The sequence below is a fragment of the Protopterus annectens genome, chromosome 1.part2, assembly GCF_019279795.1.
Source record: "Protopterus annectens isolate FY-2018-M chromosome 1.part2, PAN1.0, whole genome shotgun sequence".
Taxonomy (NCBI): domain Eukaryota; kingdom Metazoa; phylum Chordata; order Ceratodontiformes; family Protopteridae; genus Protopterus; species Protopterus annectens.
The window spans coordinates 699,788,695-699,806,712 of record NC_056727.1 but is presented as its reverse complement, the minus strand read 5'-3'; the positions used below and the strand labels follow the sequence as shown (position 1 = coordinate 699,806,712).

At 39.4% G+C, this 18,018-nt stretch overlaps 1 protein-coding gene across 1 annotated transcript in view; it reads left to right on the top strand.

The window, feature by feature from the left end:
- The window catches only part of LOC122792405, a 2,471,936-nt gene that overhangs the window by 2,090,462 nt on the left and 363,456 nt on the right, over positions 1 to 18,018 (top strand). The window contains exon 27 of the mRNA XM_044060193.1: positions 6,757 to 6,864. Within this exon, the coding sequence (XP_043916128.1) occupies positions 6,757 to 6,864 (108 nt within the window). The remainder of the gene's footprint in view (positions 1 to 6,756; positions 6,865 to 18,018) is intronic.

Sequence of the window (18,018 nt, the reverse complement as noted above, 5' to 3'; positions counted from 1 at the left end):
CATGGCTTCTTAGAAACTTCCTTTGCCACTCCCCCCACCATTTCTGCGTGAGCTTTTGTACTCTCCCTTTTGTCAGGAATACTGCAATAGATGAATAGAAGGAAATATATTAGTTGTGTAAGAACTTACCATAACGATAGATGTCCTTCTCTTCTCTCCTCTGTTCCAGTATTCCATCCTTTCCTCCCTCCACCCCCTCACTTCTTGCTTTTCTTGGATACATTGATCCTCTTTCCCTTAGACTGTCTTTCCTGCTGGGGCTTTGATCCTGAGGGTGGTGCCAAGCATACATCACTTTTATGGCCAAAGTCTGCAAGTGGCATATGTCAGACATACCACGCACCCTAGATAGTAGAAGACTTTGATACTTTGAACGTCAGGTCGTTGCCTTGGTAGGCATTTTCCCTAATGTCAAGAATCCTGCAACAGAGAAGCGAACGACATCTGTCATTATGGTAAGTTCTTACACAATTAATCTTTATTTTGACTACCTTTGAGAGTCTTGCCTCCAGTGACACTTTGAAATTTTATATCTCACATACTGTATCCATGTCTCTAAGGATTAATTGGTTGTCATGATACATGATACAATTTCTCCATTGTCTCAGGATGGCCATATTTGCTAAGCTAGTGGCTGAGAAATTAGAAAAGTTTGAGTCCTTTTATGGTGTCAGGTCCTTTTTAAGTGAACTACCAAAGAGTGGTATAGTAGGGGTTTACAACAGGCTACTTGAGTACTGTGAAGGCAGTAAGTACGTCTAGGCTTTGTAAGACTGAATTTGTATGCCATTGCTCCTCTGCACGCAGTCTAGTCTTGAGGTGAATTTGTTGTTATAAATTTAGATACTTCCACCTTTAGCCTTTGTCTGTGCAGTAGCTTGTCTAACTGTGGAAGGCATTGTAGCCATGCACTGTGTCTGGGTGCTGTCCGTGGCTTTAAAACATCTCTCTATAACTGCACAGATGTCCACATTCAGGGTGTGGAGAGCCTGGTGGGAGTGGAGTTTCTTGTTTTGGCTCCTGGCGTTTAGCAGCACCTTCAGATTCTTTTGGATTGCTTTTGCTATGTTGGACGATTTGTCGGTATGACATTGCTTAAAAAAAAAAAAGCACTGTGCGGGAGGACCATGTTTTAGCCAATATTCAAAACCTGTTTTTTGGGGGGAGGGTATAAAATTAATAAAGCAAAGGCTGTAGCTGGAAACTGTGTATCTGTGTATGACTTGGTTCAACAATACCTTTTTTTATGGGGAAATGATAAAAGGAAGTATTTAGGAGTATGGGTTAAAAAGATGCTGTTATGGCAGCAAGGATATGTGGGAAGAGACTAAATGAAAGATTATACAAAAACTGAGAAACTGGAATATCTTGCCTTTAGATGTGGATAGCAAGATACAAGTAGTAAAAAGTTTAGTCCCTTTAGTTTTATACACAGATCAGGCATATTTATATCCACCAAATGAGAAATTGTGGATAGTAATTAAAAAAGAGTTGAAGGTTTTTTTTTCTGGGTAGGGAAGAGGGCAAGAGTCAAGTGAGATAAGTTGGTCCTTCCAATAGAACAAGGAGATTTAGGATTACTTGATTTGAAGGGATATTTTAAAGCTTACATAGTTAAGGTTCTTATACATAACGCACAGAAAGTTTTAATTCAAAGTAGAAAGGGAAATTCAAGAAATATGGAAAGTGTGGGATTTTGGATGCAGATCCTTGAGGAGAATAACAGCAGTAATATGGAATGTTATATTTATAAAGTAGCAGAAAGTATACTAAGAATTCAGCTTGCATGGGAGTGGAGAAAGGATATTCTGCTGAAAGGAATAACTTCAGTTAGAAGTACAGAGAATAGGAAAGAGGGGACCAGAAATTATTGGAGGAAGTTTGGCAAAGGAGCCAAGGTATTGCAAACAAATAATTAGAGAGGGGAAAGAGGGTGGCCTGATGGTTAAGGTATTTGCCTTACAAACACAAGGTGCAGGGTTTGAATCTCACAAGGGATAATTGTCTAGGCTTAAAATGGCTCGCAAGGGCAGTTAGCCTAGTACTAACCTATGAGCCTACAAGAGGCCAATTAGTCATTTGAAATGCAGACTTAGAAAAATGCCTCCCCTATCAGGGATTGATATCAGAGTATAGGCAAAGAGAAATGGACAGGGAAATCCTAAGTGAAAGGTCTGCATTGGTGGAGTTTTTTAATTAAGTCTGGAACGAAAGTGCAGTTAAAAAAGGGATGATTAGTAGGGCATATAAATATTGCAAAATAACTACAAAAATACATCAAAGGAGGTCAGAAAAGTCTAGAAAATGTATGATTTTTGCCAGTAAGTGTGCATAGTTTTTTTTTTTTTTTTTTTTTTTTTTTTTTTTTTTTTTACCCTAAGCAGACTCTAAATAATTTTTACTCAGGTAGGTGGCAGATGTTGGAAGTGTAATGGGGAAGAAAGAGCTACCTTGATAGCACGTGCTTTCAGAGTGTAATGAGTTGGCAGATATGAAAAAATCCCTGCAGAGTACTGTCAGGAACACTCGGCAAGCAAATAAGTGTAACTAAGGAAGGTTATTTATTTATTTATTCATTCATTCATTCATTTATTTTACAGAATCTGAATTACCTAGACACAGTAAGGCCTTAAGTTTAATTCTGGTGGCTGCAAACAAAGCAGTTACTGGAAAATGGAAATCAAAGCCTAAACCAACCATACTTGGATGTAGCGAGTATTGTAACAGAAATAAAACAACAGGTAGTGCAATCTTTAGAAAAGGGTATTAGTATTTTTACTCTGTTCTCTTTAACTTAGGCACCTAAGTAAATAGTTTGTCTTGTAGGTTTGTTATTTATTTTTATATTGTTACATGTGTTGTTAACCAGTAAGATCGGTTTAATTTCCTATGTAACAATAATTCAGATTATTGTTTTATGAAAATTCCGTAAAATCTTTTCAGTAAAAAAAAATGAGTATTAGTAAATTACACAGAAAAAATGGAAATTGTGTAAACGGTAAATACAGGGAAATGTTTTGGAGGATGAATAAGGTTCAAGAGAAGGCAAGAACTGAATTTATGTAATGTTTGATTATATCGTATAGGACAATATATGTGCTTTATTATGTTTGAAAATGTGTAGTTATTTATGGCTTGATTACTTTTATATAAATATGTGTCTGTCACAACTGATAATTCAGTAAAGGTGTATTTAAAAAAAAATATTCAAAAGCCTTAAGGGGAGAGGTGCAGATCATATTTGGCAAAGTAATGTGGTTTATTGACCATATACAATGTTGACAAATCTTGTACCCCCCCCCCCCCTTTCAATGACACCATAAGGTAGGCCAATTATTATTAGTCAGTCATCGTTTGTTCGTATTGTGGTATCATCCTTGGTGAAGATTTCTACGCAGTGTTAAGCTCATACCAGACATGAACACACAGTTTGATAGCTTCATAATGTGTCTCTTCATATAGTCTAGGGAGGTACCTCTAAATTCATTTACATCCATATGGACTATGACGGAGTTGTACTGGTGTTTATGGTCCAGTGACTTGAATATGTGAGTGACTTGGCAGATCCTGGCTTCTAACAGGCAACTAACATTGAATTTCTCCTTGCCATTGTTGTAACTGGGGCATCAGTATGTCTCATAATGAAGTCTTCAGTGACTAGAGTATTGGGTTATGTGCTGTTTTGCCTTATGGCTTTGTAGGTGAGGCTGCACAGGGTGTGGCTGTTTATTTAGTGCTGGGTGCTGTTTTGATTGAGTGCTTCTGGGTTTACTGAGGGTAATTGTTGCAGGTGGAATGTCTTGGAGGTCTTTGGGGTTTAGGTCGATTACATTTAAGTGCCTCAGCATATGTTGGTGTATGGATCGGATGCATACTGTGCGTGGTGGATATAGTGTGTGTTACTGTAACCACCTGGTTATTGTTTTGTGTACAGATATGAGTGAGTTTGGCCTCCAGTTACATAAGTGAATTTCTTACATGGTATATCAGTTTCTCCGAGGATCTGTTTGTTTCCAGTAAGCATGAGACGATTACTACGTTGTGTCAGGAAACCATTATCTACCATACTGGTGATGGTGGAATTGGGAAAGTAGATAAACATGTCAGGTCCTTTTTAGTTGAACTGCAAGGATGTGGTACAAGAGGGGTTTAGTAGCTAGGGTGCTTTAGAGACTATAAAGAAGACTAGACTATGTAAGACTAAATTTGAGGGGCAGTGCTTCTCAACCCTCAAACTAGTTGCTCTAAGCACAACTGAGTTACTGGGTATAGTTACGGAGGTAGTTTTATAGGGAAACTTTATTTTCTGAGTGCCTGCATCTATACAAGGCACAGCTAAACACTGTGTGCAGTGGGCAGCATCACACAAATCTGCCAGATTTATAGAAGCAAATTAAAACTGAGTAAACTGATTAAATAGCCCCCTGCCCAGTAAACCAACCTCACTTTAAGTCTTCCTGTGTGTTTTCCAACTCTGACAGATCAGGCTACCCCCTGCTGCCACTAGATGAGTAGTTTCAAGTCTCCTTAATTTAAAAACGCACAAAAGTTAGCCGGAAGTGAAAAGCTAACAAAAACTAATTCAGCAACTAAGGCAGCACTTTAAGTTGTTTCAAAACATTCTGTCCAGTAGCAAGGACAGTGAAAAAACAAATGCACTTTACAGTCTTAAAATACAGATAAAGGCAGTAAATAACCTTTTGTTAGATCAACCACAGCAAGGCAATTCCAGGTAGGATCAAGGATTATTTTACCAGGTCCTTGACTTCATCATTGTTTTTTTGAGAAGGATTGGCTTCAGGGCAATTACTTTCCAAACTGTTTGCGTTTTTCCCTCCCATATCCTCCTATTCTCTACTAACGTTATATGAGAAGCATTGTCTGAGACCTTTTGGAATTGCAGATAATTACATCCATAAGGTTCTTATCTGCTGTACCCCAAGACCCAGTCATTATACTGAGTCAGGTTAGACTGTTCTTTTTGGTGCTGTACTTTGTCATCAACCAGAGAACTAGCACTCAGGAACTTTACCAACCTTCCATGCAGAAGAAAGGCTAACGGGCTTCTTTCTAGTTAAATGTCACGTAGGCAAGATTTTGCCTGCAACCAAAGGAATAGAATTTACTTGCGATCCCATGGGTGCAAGGAATAATTTATCGACTTTGACACTAACCCCAGTGACAACAAGGTTAAGGAGCTCCTTTTCTACCATAGATCAGGTAGATTGGGAAAGCTATTCCACTGCATGTAAGATTGACTGATAACTTGTTTAGCTTTTAAAGGAAGCTTGACCACTGGTTTGGTGGTGATAGAGTATGCGACTCTAATTTTAATAGCTGCGTCTCTTTAATAGCCAAACCTAGGCTCTGAGTTTGATAAAAATACGAACATTGAATTCCCAGGCTTCTACTTAGATGCACATTTGCGAATAAAAAAGACTTTTTATCACCCTGCTGTATTTCGATGAAATCTCTAACTATGATGAGAGACATTCTATACAGTTAAGTCTGTAAATCTCAGACTAGCAGAAATGAAGATACATATATGGTGGAATATTTGCAAAATCTGGTTGTGGTATGTTGGAATATATATCCTACTGCAAGAGGTATTATTTTAGAGTTAGTATGTTTGAAATAGCATGGGTATAGGGTTGGGGGCTCAATTCTCCCACATCAGTGTGTGGAGTAAATTCCCTCTGCACGTGTGGCAGTTTCAGAATTTTACTCTCTCTTTGGTTGAGTCAAGTTTTATTTTTCGGTGTCAGGACTCAAAAGAATCAGGTCTCATACTTAATGACAGGAAGCTGCTGGCATGTTGTATTGGAAGAGTGTATTACCTTTGATTGTAGTAGCCTGCCACTGCATTATATGTAAAGTCAGAGGAAATGGGTAAGAACTGATTACAGATCATGTGACATCTAAATTGGTGTAGAAAAGGTAATTATACATGTTGGGCAAAGACACTTAAAGGTGGCATAAAGTTCATAGGTTGGTACTAGGCTATCAGCTCTAGGGCCTATACAAGCCTAGCCATAAAATTCCCTGGGTATTTCTTCCCACGATATTTACTTCCCTGCACCCTTGTCTAGCAGGGCGACTGACGTGATCCCCGAGGTGAATTTCCCATCTCCCATCCAATCGTCAAGGTTCCTTCTGAAGAGAGCCAAGGAGGCGCTCTGCTTGACATGTATAGGCAGTCTATTATAAAGGACAGAAGGAATTACACTCTAGTAAATGTGATGAAATTCATTATGGAATCTTTTCTAAGAAAATCATTTGAAGCCATAAATATGTAGAGGTACAGTTGTGTACATCTTCTCAGAAATGTGGCATGCATCCTACTTTCTTCTTAAAGTTTCTTGCAGTGTTGGTGGTGCAAAATTCTGATTGGGACAACACATGAATTGTAGTGGCTTCCAAAGGCTTTGGTAGAAAACAACGGAGCAACTGATATACAATGCTTGCTGTGATCTTATAAATAGTAGTCAGCAAAATTTTTGGTTAAGACCCTCTGTCAGTGGATTCTGTTTCTGTGGAAGAATGTGATAGAAATGTGTAAGATACTGTTTTTTTTTTGTTTGTTTTTTTTTAGCTAGGCCTTTGCTTTCTTTTAAGACAAGAGCAGTTCAAAGTGGGGTGAGTGACGTAAGTCCGAGTTTTAAAGAAGGAAAGGGTGTATGGTATCTCTTGCAATATAAAATAAAATCTGTATTGTTCACATGATTTAGTGATGCTTATTCATTTTTCACCTTACAGGGTAAAACTAAACCACAAGAGACATGGTTCTGGCCAAAATTATTCATTATAGATGATGATGACGTTGATGATGAAGGGAGTGAAGATGAAGAGAAGAAAGCATTAGCAGTAAGTTCATGTTTAATAAATGATTTATTAGATACATTAAATAATTTTTGTTTGTGTAACATTGACTGATTGTGTGAGGGCTTGCAAGTCGAAACAGAAGCTCAACCATAAAAAAGAACAGCTTTTTTGCTTACTAGGTGCTTCATTTCAGAATTTGCATTTTCAAAGGTAATGCCACTTCATTTGGTCAAGAAGTTGTCAGGGACAGAGTAATGTACAGTGCTGCTAAGAGAGTTACACTCAGTCTTTAGGCCTTCTGTTAAAAACATTTGCATCACTTCTGTTTACCTTTATTGCAATTTTGAGGAGCAGAGTGAAAAAAAAAAGGGGAAGCGACTGTGTTCAGCTTCGTTAGTGTGAAATGATTAAAGATGCTTAAAAAGGAATACATTGCCACCAGTATTACAGGATCTATTAAAACTAATAAATTGGTTATTACTATAATTTATTCTATACAAAATTGGCCTGATGTGGCAACAACTTTTTTTTTTTTTTTTTTTTTTTTAAGTTAAGGCATATTTATTCCTTAGTGAACCCTCTTCTGTCTCCACAAGCTGGTATTTTATAGCAGTTCATTTTGTTTCAGACTTTCCTGTCTGTTAGAATGAGAGGAGATGAATTGTTTCTTGCTCTGAGAAATTTTGCAGGGTGTGTCAGTAAATTTTTTCTCAGTGATTCTTTGATTTATACAGACATTTGCAACCCCCCTTTATTAAGGCATTCTGGGTAATGGGTACATTTCCTGTGTGTGTGTGTGTGTGGGGGGGATGTTTCACTGAACTGGTTCAAGCAAACGTAGGTCATTAATGCATTCAGGACAGTGGTTCATATTCTGCTAGATAAAGACATATATTTCAGCCTTACATCCTGCTTCTGCATACCTTGTGTGAAAAATCTAACCTGTGTTTTTAAATTTTTGTGTTATTAATTCCTAGGTTGAGTACCAACCAAGGTAAAAGAACAAAGCTGAACTACCTTAGCCAATGCACAAGACCTACTAAGGTTGACTATGGCAAGGTACAGAGATTTGTGTAGACATTTTCAAATGTTCCTTTATAGAGAAAGTATTTTTTTCCGTAAAAAATAGTGATGTTCTTTGTGTTTCACTGTTGCAGTCATTACATTTGGGTAATCTGCTGGCAGGTTGCCCTCAGTCAGCCTGATTAACAAAGTCTTGGGTCCTGTGTCGGATGCTGTCCCTTCTTCCATGACGTCAGGTCGTCAGGGGTATAAAACATGCAGCCGACATCATTACATCAGTCTTTCTTGCCATGTAGTGCCTGAAGCAGAAGCAGTTCGCAAGTGCCGGTCGGTCGACTTCTGAAATTTTCATTTTCGAGTTTCAGAACCGAAGTCTTCAACTTAAAGCTAAGTATCCTGTTGGGGAAACTTTTTCTTGCTCCTTACCGATGTCAGTAAAAGTTAATAATTGCATTATTTGTGGAAGGCAAATAGTTCATAAAGATTTTCATTCATACTATATTCCTTGCCTAGGCCCTGGCCACGACATAAATTGCTGTTGGTTTTGTGCTTTATTTAATCAGTGCACTATCCGTCATCGGTACATTTCTGCCTCTAATTATTTCGGTTCTCGGTTTAATTATCCAGAAATGTCATTGGTTAGCCTTCCGACTACCGGAATTTTGAAAAAACGCAAAGATAAAGACAGAGACAGGCCGTTGAGATCCAAAACTGCCGACAACGCTTCTCCTCAGCCAGTTGCCAGTTCGCCGGTACTCAGTGAGGCCTGATACCTGCTACTTTTGATTCGCAGGATCTACTGAGACCCATTCGGAGTCCGGTATGCTGCGAGATGCTTCACCAATGGAACCCGCGGATGTCTCTACCATGGATGGGTCCGGAGCTGCTGTGCAGGCACTGGCTTCTGAGGGTGTATTCAGGCCTACAGACTTGCATATTAAATCGACACCACCTTTATTATTAAGGCCTAAATCTCGATCCATGTCTAAAAACCGATGCCCAGGCCACATGTTCAGGCCCCTATGCCTAAAAAACAAATGATAAAAATGGCTGGAGATCTAATTTCTCTAATCAGGGGTAGTCAACCCCTCCCTCTCTAAGAGGCTTAGGGCTGAACTTGATTATGAATCTTCTGATCAGGATTCTGTTTCTTCTGACTCTTCTAATGACCAGGATTTGTTCATACCTACTTATGATGATTCCCTCTGCTTCCCCTCCTGAGAACTTTTCTTTTGGGGAAACTTTACATGCTTTGAGGGAGCATTTCCACTGGGAAAGCCAGGAATTTTCTGATTCAGAAAAGAAGCTTAGGGATTTCCTGCTTCTACCTCAGCATAGGCCTTTGGCTATACCTCCTGTACTAGACATTGTTGATGATGTGTTCTCGGAATCCAGTTTGGCCCCTGATTCCCTGCCTCCGGCTCTTGGTAAACCTGACAGATACTACAGGGTTCCTGAGTCCCACAAGTTCCTTTTCAAAAATCCTGTTGCAGATCCAGAAACCATTTCTCAGGGGCCCAAGGGCATTAAGGCTTCTACTGCTAAATTCCTACCCCTTCTGATAGAGATTCCTGGGCACTGGATAGATGAGATAAAAAGGTTTATACTTCTGCAACCTTGGCAATCAGAGCATTAAACTGCCAATTTCATATGTTAAAATATCAACAACATATTATTGGACTGTTTAAACAGAAAATTATGTTGATTCTTGACTGTGTGGAAAATAAAGATTTACAGGACTTAATGCATACTGCTGAACAACTTGGAAAACATACTTTGCAATGTGGTTTTGATTCTTTAGAGGCCTCCTGCAGGGCTGCTGTTACTTGATATGTGCTTAGAAGGCATGCTTGGCTTAAGGAGCAATCTTTGCCTGCTCATGTTAAAGCTAAATTATTGGATGCTCTTTTAAATCAGGATCGCCAGTTTGGCAATAAGGCTGAAGAAGTTTTAAAAAAGATGGAAGATAAAGCTAAATCTGTGCAAACTGTTAAAGATTTCTTACAAGTGCAACCTCCAAGATTTAGTAGGCATTGGCCTACTAAAAATTAGTCCTTTCCAGCCACTTTCAGATCCTCTCAAGCCAAACCCAGACACAGCAAAAATCCCAGGTTTCAGTCCCAGGGTACTCTGAGCTAAGCAGTGGGTGGGCCTCCACTTCCAAATCTGGAAATAACAAGACACCCCCCCTACAGTAAACAGTCTCAATGACTTCCTTTTAAAATTACCAAGCACTTATCTTTCAACTGCCCCTTTGGAGGGAAAGATTGCTCTTCATGCAAAGAACTGGGAACTCATAACCCAGGACAAATGGGTTTTAAATATAGTGCCCCAGGAATACAGATTTCATTTCCACACATTGCCAACACCAAACGGGTGGCCAGACCTGCCCCCGAATCAGTGGGCAGAGGCTCAAAAACAAGTACTTTCTCTCTTAAGCATGGGGGCTATTTATTGACTAGGTCTTTAGGCATTTCATTTCATAGAGGTAGGAATTTAAAAGATATCTTGGTACACAATAAATTTAAATATCCCACTGAGACACTGCAATATAGGACCATGCAGAGACTAGGAACTTCACCCTGTGGTCATTGCAATGTTTGACATTATATTGTTCCAACTTTTAAGTATATAAATGGCCATGTATTTGAGGCTAAAAATATATATAGCTGTAACACTGAAGGTATTATTTATGCATTGAAATGTCCTTGTAACCTTATATATACAGGAGAAAGTAAAAGGAAGTTTAAAACTAGACTGCAGGAGCATGTCAGGAATATTATAAATAATAAAGAAGATAGCCCTGTTGCTAAACATTTTATGCTGGTTCACAATTCTAATCCAAATGGGCTACAAGCCACTATCTTAGAACATATTATGAAGGGTGTATTTTCTGATGATGTGTATAAAAATAAATTGTTATATAAAGAAAGTATTTTCATTTTGAAATATGACACTTTATTTCCTCAGGGTCTGAATGTGGAATGTAACTGGAGGCTTCTTATCTGATGAGAAAGCAGTATTGAGTATTTTTCAATGTTTAATGATTAATTGGTTTAGGCTAATTGTTTAATTGTTAGCTGTATTAGGGTATATAAACTGTGTAAGTTATGTGATGTTTTATACTTCTTGAAGGCGGTTGCCGAAGCTAGAGGTGTAATAAACTGGTGTTTTAAGTGGATTCTTCATCTGTGGTCTTCAGTTTTATCTTTTCTTTTTGGTTCGTGCAGCTCAAAAACAAGTACTTTCTCTCTTTAGCATGGGGGCTATTCAGCTGGTGCCAGAAGAGGAAAAGGGACAAGGTTTCTATTCAATGCTTTTCCTGGTACCCAGAAAAGACAAATCATGGTGTCCAATCCTGGATCTGTCTACTCTAAACACCTTTCTGGAGATTCCAAAATTCAAGATGCTGACTCTTCACCAGTTACTCCCTATGCTAGGCAAAGATGCCTGGTTGGCAACTCTAGATTTAAAAAAAGCATACCTGCACATCCCAGTCAGGGAATCTTGTAGAAGATACCTACTCTTCAATGCAGGCTACTTGCATTATCAGTTCTCTGCACTGCCCTTTGGCTTGTCTACTGCGCCCAGGGTATTCACAAAGTGCCTGGCACCAGTTATTGCATTTTGCAGGCAAAGAAATATTCAAATTTAATCCATACCTGGACGATTGTCTAATTCATGCAGAAAACCAGGGCATACTTTTAAATCATCTGGCATTTGTAAAAAGGGTTCCAACTTGTCTAGGGTAAACCATAAATGAAAAAAATGACAACTGGTACCCTGTCAACAGATTGCATTCCTGGGTGCAAGCTTGAATACAACTGCCTAGATGGCTTTCCTCATGCCAGAGAAGCATATTCATTTGGTAACTTACTTCAAACAAGTGGCCAGAAAAACCCTGATATCTGCAAGACAAATTTTGCAAGCCTTGGGGTTCATTGCCTCCTGCATTCTTCTAATTCCATACTGAAGCAGAGACGTGACTTGAAGCCAATCAACCCTTCTTTGGAGGAGTCTGTATATCTGAAGGCTTTTGGGTCTCACCCTTCCACCACTTGGGGGTGTCTCCACCCTTCGAGCTCATGAATGTAGTTAGTCGAAAGGCGAGAGAGTCTCCAGATTCAGTGGAACCTGTTCCTCAGAGGCCAGACAAGTTTATTACTGCATCTTCGGGTAGGGAGTTTCTTACTAAGGGGGTCCCAGTAGATGCTATTGTGGTGGCGTCTACCACCAAGAAGGAACTTTCAGAGGCATCCTCGTCTGTCCATCCACCGAACATAGAGTCTCATACGATGGACAGATATGGAAAGCACACTTTTTCTTCAGTGACATTTGCTCTCAGATCGCTGAATTATCTGACACATTTTACTAGGCGAAAAAAAACAGTGGAGCCAGCAAACAGTGACCAAAGTAAAGATGTTTATTTAGGAGAACATAAAACAAAAAATGGAGCAAGCAGACCGGTTTTGGCTGTCTAATCCAGCCTTCTTCAGTGCATTAAATCAACAAAACATACAAGCACATATTTATAGTATAGCCCCACCTGAAGTTACCTGAGGTAAATTGCACCATTCATTAAAAATATGCAGCCCTAGAGAGAACAAGGCACCTAATTTTATGATCCTTTTTTTCTCCATATTGTTTAATAGTTGATGCGGTCCTGATTTGTTATTTTTGTTTCCCTGTATACTATCAATAACTGTTTCTGTGTATGTTTGTATAAAGCACTTGTTGTTTTTTTAATTCTAATGTTACTTAGATGTTCTGATATCCTGAATTTGACACATCTGATTGTTTGTCCCACATAGGCTGAACAGCTACAGGAAGCCATGAAAATAACCCATTCAGACTGACAATTGGCAAAAAAACTTTATAAAGAACACTTCTCCAGTGTTTTTGCTAGTGAATTCTTTGGTCTTCAACATGCTTTTACAGTGGGTGCAATGTCCGCATGAAAAACAACACTGCAAGGGCCCACTTTCCAGTGTTATTTGTGTAGGGCTATTATCAGATCTATTCCCTTGTTTGTAATGATTCATAAATGAACCAATGTTCTTGCCTCTCCTGAAAGAAAAGTGGCATGTATCATCCACAAGCGCACTAAGCTTGGTATCAGCCAATAGAATATTCCAATGTCTGCGGACACTGTTGATAAAGACATCTGTATTCCTGCCATAGGTGGTTACTAATCTGATTTGGGAATTGTTACTTGGGGTTTTATCACTGTATTGTAGTAGACTTTCTCTATCCTGATTGGCAGCCAAACATCTGCCTTGAGCGATGTCCCCTTTCTTGTAACCCCTATCATTAAATCTTCTAACCAAATCTGACTCATATGTATGGTAATTTTCAGCATCAGAACAAATCCGCTTCAGGCGTAAAAATTATGACTTTGGAATGTTTCTACATATATGAGGAGGATGAAAACTGCTGACATGACGCAATGAGTTGTACTGGGGGTGTTTATGATAGGCCTCGAATGTCAGTGTATGGTCTGCATTCCTGATTACTAATACATCCAGAAAGGTGATTTTTGTCAGTAATAAATGTGATCGTAAACTGAATACCCCATTTGTTTTCATTCAAATATGTAACAAACTCCTTGAGATATACAATATCAGACCTCCATACCAACCAGCAATCATCCAAATATCTCCTCCATATGTCGATCTCATCAATCTATATATTGTGGGTTCTGTCATAAATGATCTGTTCCTTGATGTAAGCCGTAAAGAGATCGGCATATATTGGAGCGATCGAGGCCCCTGTTGAGTGTCTTTGGTCTGTAAATAACAGTTATTCTCATAATATATAACATTTTGGTTACTACATTTCCGCCAAGCAGAGCAAAAATGTATTGAAGCTACGTGGATTTAGTTCGGACTTGGATAACCAATGTTCCAAGGCCTCATGACTTGCTGAATGGGGAGTGTTCATATATAATACAGAAACATCCAAAGTGCACATGTACCACCCTGCTTCCAACTGCATGTCTGATACAACACGTAGAAACTCTGTGGTATCTTGTATTCTAGTCTGACACATTTAAGCAGTGGTTTGAGATGTAATGTCAAGAACTGTAATAGTGGTTCGGTAATTGAGCCTTTGCCCGAGACAATAGGTCTGCCAGGAGGATTTTGTAAATTTTTGTGAATTTTAGGTAAGAAATGTATGTATTGACTACAAGGGTCAGGAACTGTAAGATGGTAAACAATATTGTCTGCTATATTCCCCTCCTCCCTGGCAGAATGCAAGAAATCATCTATTTGTCTCTTGAAACCAGATGTAGGATCCAATACCATACGTGTGATAAATGTTTAAACAAATCAGGCCCAATATTGTCTGCAAGTTTTACAAATGTTCCCCATTTAAGCTGTTACCCCAAAGAAATTAAATGATCAGGCAATATATTTAAATACTATCCGTTCTTCTTAATTGTGCCTTGAATCAATAGATTTACAAAGCCAAAATGGTGCTCATAATACAGTGAAAGGACATAGTCACATAAATACAGGCAGGATAAGAAATACTCTTGCACACTAAAGTTCAGTCCATGATCTTGATAGTCATTAAATGTTGTAATTATCCCACAGTTAGCAAAAAATCCTGCAAGCAAGTTGTTCAATACACAGATCAGACAAAGTACATAGTGTCCCGTTGATACCGTTCAATGGAAAATGTAAAAATGTAAGTATGTCCAAAGGATGTTATCAATGGAATAATGTTAAGTTACATTCTGAAGCCATTACACTGCGTTATGGCTAGTTTCTTCTGTACGACACAACCCGGTTCTCAAAGTCTCCGACACCAAAGCAGCCATAAGTGTCCATAGGACCATCAACCAGAATGGATCAAATAATCAAGCCCAAAAGTTCCTTATACATCCAAAAATACTCGACGTATAGCCACAGTACCTGATAGAATACGATGCAAACATGAGTTTGAGCTGATGTACTTGAAACCGAAAAATGTGTTTGTAAACGCAATGCTTTCTCGCCTCGTACCCCTTTAGCATGGAAAATGAGCATGCCAGTTTTCCCCAGTATAAAAAAATATAAATATTCTTCCAAAAGAGCAATTTGAAGTATACTCAAATAAAAAAAATTAGCCAGACAATGTCCTCCACCACCATTGAAGTATCCAATCCACAACACACCACTGACCAACAGCAGGGGAAGAGACAGCATCTGACTCGGAACCAAATTCAAGTTTCAGATATCACATATCAAACTTTATTCTACCCATGCATCCGAATGTGTCTATGTTTTACAACTCCATTCTGAAAGATCTACATTTTAATTTTAGGGAAACTCTTGCAAGACACAATAATCTGTCCAAGAATGAAATGGACATGATACATGAATTGGCAGCTGACAAAGAACTGGTAATATTATCAGCAGACAAAGGCAGTGCAATAGTGGTACAGGATTGGTCTTTATACAATTCTGAAGCTATGAGACAACTGTCGGACAATCAGTGTTAAACACATATGGTATTAGACCCTACATCTGGTTTCAAGAGACAAATAGAGGATTTCTTGCATTCTGCCAGGGAGGAGGGGATTATAACAGGCAATATTGTTTACCATCTTACACTTCCTGACCCATGTAGTCAATACATATATTTCTTACCTAAAATTCACAAAAATTTACAAAACCCTCCTGGCAGACCTATTGTCTCGGGCAAAGGTTCAATTAACGAACCATTATCACAGTTCTTGATATTACATCTCAAACCATTGCTTAAATGTGTCAGAGCTAGAATACAAGATACCACAGAGTTTCTATGTGTTATATCAGACATGCAGTTGGAAGCAGGGTGGTGCATGTGCACTTTGGATGTTTCTGCATTATATACGAGCATTCCCCATTGGGCAGGTCATTAGGCCTTGGAACATTGGATGTTCTTCGTGTTTCACTGTTGCAGTCATTACATTAGGGTAATCTGCTGGCAGGTTGCCCTCAGTCAGCCTGAATAACAAAGTCTTGGGTCCTGCGTTAGTTGCTGTCTCCTCTTCCATGGCATCAGGTCATCAGGGGTATAAAACATGCAGCCGACGCTATTTTAACCAGTCTTCCTTGCTGTGTGGTGCCCAAAGCAGAAGCAGTTCGCAAGTGCTGGTCGGCCGACTCCTGAAAGTTTCGTGTTCGAGTTTCAGAACCGAAGTCTTCAAACTAAAGCTAAGTACCCTTTTGGGGAAACTTTTTCTCCTTACCGATGTCAGTAAAAGTTAATAATTGTATTACTTGTGGGAAGCAAATACGTCATAAGGATTTTAATTTGTACTGTATTCCTTGCCTAGGAGCTGCCTTGCTGTCGGCTTTGTGCTAAATTTAACCAATGCACTATTAAGCGTCGGTATATTTTTGCTTCTAAATACTTTGGTTCAAGATTTAACTATCCTGAAATGTCGTCTGTTAGCAATCCGACTACTGGAATTCACAAAAAACGCAAAGAAAGACAGAGACAGACTGTCGAGGTCCAAAACCGACGAAGTTTCTCCTAAGCCAGTCACCGGTACTTAGTGAGGCGCTTTTGCAGCCTCTGATGCCCGCTACTTTTGAGTCGCAGGCCTCTACCGAGACCCATTCGGAGTCTGGTATGCCGTGAGATTCTTCAATTATGGAACCCGCGGATGTCTCTCACTTGGATGGGTCCGGAGCTGCTGAGCAGGCACCGGCTTCTGAGGGTGTTTTTAGGCCTAAAGATTTGTATATTAAATCGACGCCGTCATCAAAAACAAGGCCAGTACCAACTACTATGTCTAAAATACTGACACATGAGCCACATGCTCAGGCCCCTATGCATAAAAAACAAATTATCAAAATGGCTGAGGATTTAATTACCTTGATCAGGGGTTCCCAACCCCCTCCTGCTAAGAGGCCTAGGCAAGGCACTGATTATGAATCTTCACATCAGGTTTCCATTTCTTCTGATTCCTCGTCTGATCAGGAATTTTCTATCCCCCCTTATGAGGACTCTGATGCAGAATAATCTATTCCTTCTGCTTCGCCTCCTGAGGATTTTTCTTTTGGAGAGACCTTGCATAACTTAAGGGAACATTTTCATTGGGAGAAGTCAGGACTTTTCAGAATCCAAAAAGAGGCTTAGAGATTTTCTTCTTCTTCCTCAGCATAGGCCTTTGGCTATACCTCCTGTTTTAGACATTGTTGATGATGTTTTCTCAGAATCCAGCATGGCTTCTGATTCCCTGCCTCCGGCTCCTAGTAAGCCAGACTGATATTACAGGGTTCCTGACACCCACAAGTTTCTTTTCAAAAATCCTACTGCTGACCCTAAAACTATTTCTCAGGGTCCCAAGGGTCTTAAGACTTCTACAGCTAAAAATCCTACCCCTTCTGATAGAGACTCCAGGGCTCTGGATAGATGGGGTAAGAAGGTTTATACGTCTGCAACCCTGGCAATCAGGGCTTTAAACTGTCAATTTCATATGCTTAAATATCAACTCCATGTCATGGGCTTACTGAAACAGAAAATGATGTTGATTTCTGATTGTGTGGAAAATAGAGTTACAGGATTTATTGCACTCAGCTGAACAAGTTGGAAAGCATACTTTGCAATGTGGTTTTGATTCCTTGGAGGCTTCTTGCAGGGCCACTGTAACTGGATCTGTGATATGAAGGCATGTTTGGCACAAGGAGCAAAATCTGCCTGATCATGTTAAAGCTAAATTGTTGGATGCTCCTTTACAGCAGGACAGTCTGTTTGGTAATAAGGCAGAAGAAGTTTTAAAAAAGATGGAAGATAAAGCTAAATCTATGCAAACTGTAAAAGATTTCTTGCAAGTGCAGCCACCCAGGTTCAGTAGGCACTGGCCTACTAAGAATTTGTCCTTTCCAGTACCCAACAGAGCCGCTCAGGTCAAACCCAGCCACTCCAAAGGCTCCAGGTTTCAGTCACAGGGGTCCTACAGGACAAAACAATGGGGTGCCTCCATCTCCAAATCAGGAAGTAGTAAAGCATCACCCTACGGTAAACATTCTCAATGACTTTCCTCTGCCATTTCCAAGCACTTATCTTTTGGCAGCCCCTTTTGGGGGAAAACTAGCACTTCATGCTCAAAATTGGCATCTAATTACCCAGGACAAGTGGGTCTTAAATATAGTATCCCAGGGGTACAGATTTCATTTCCACACGTTGCCAATTCCA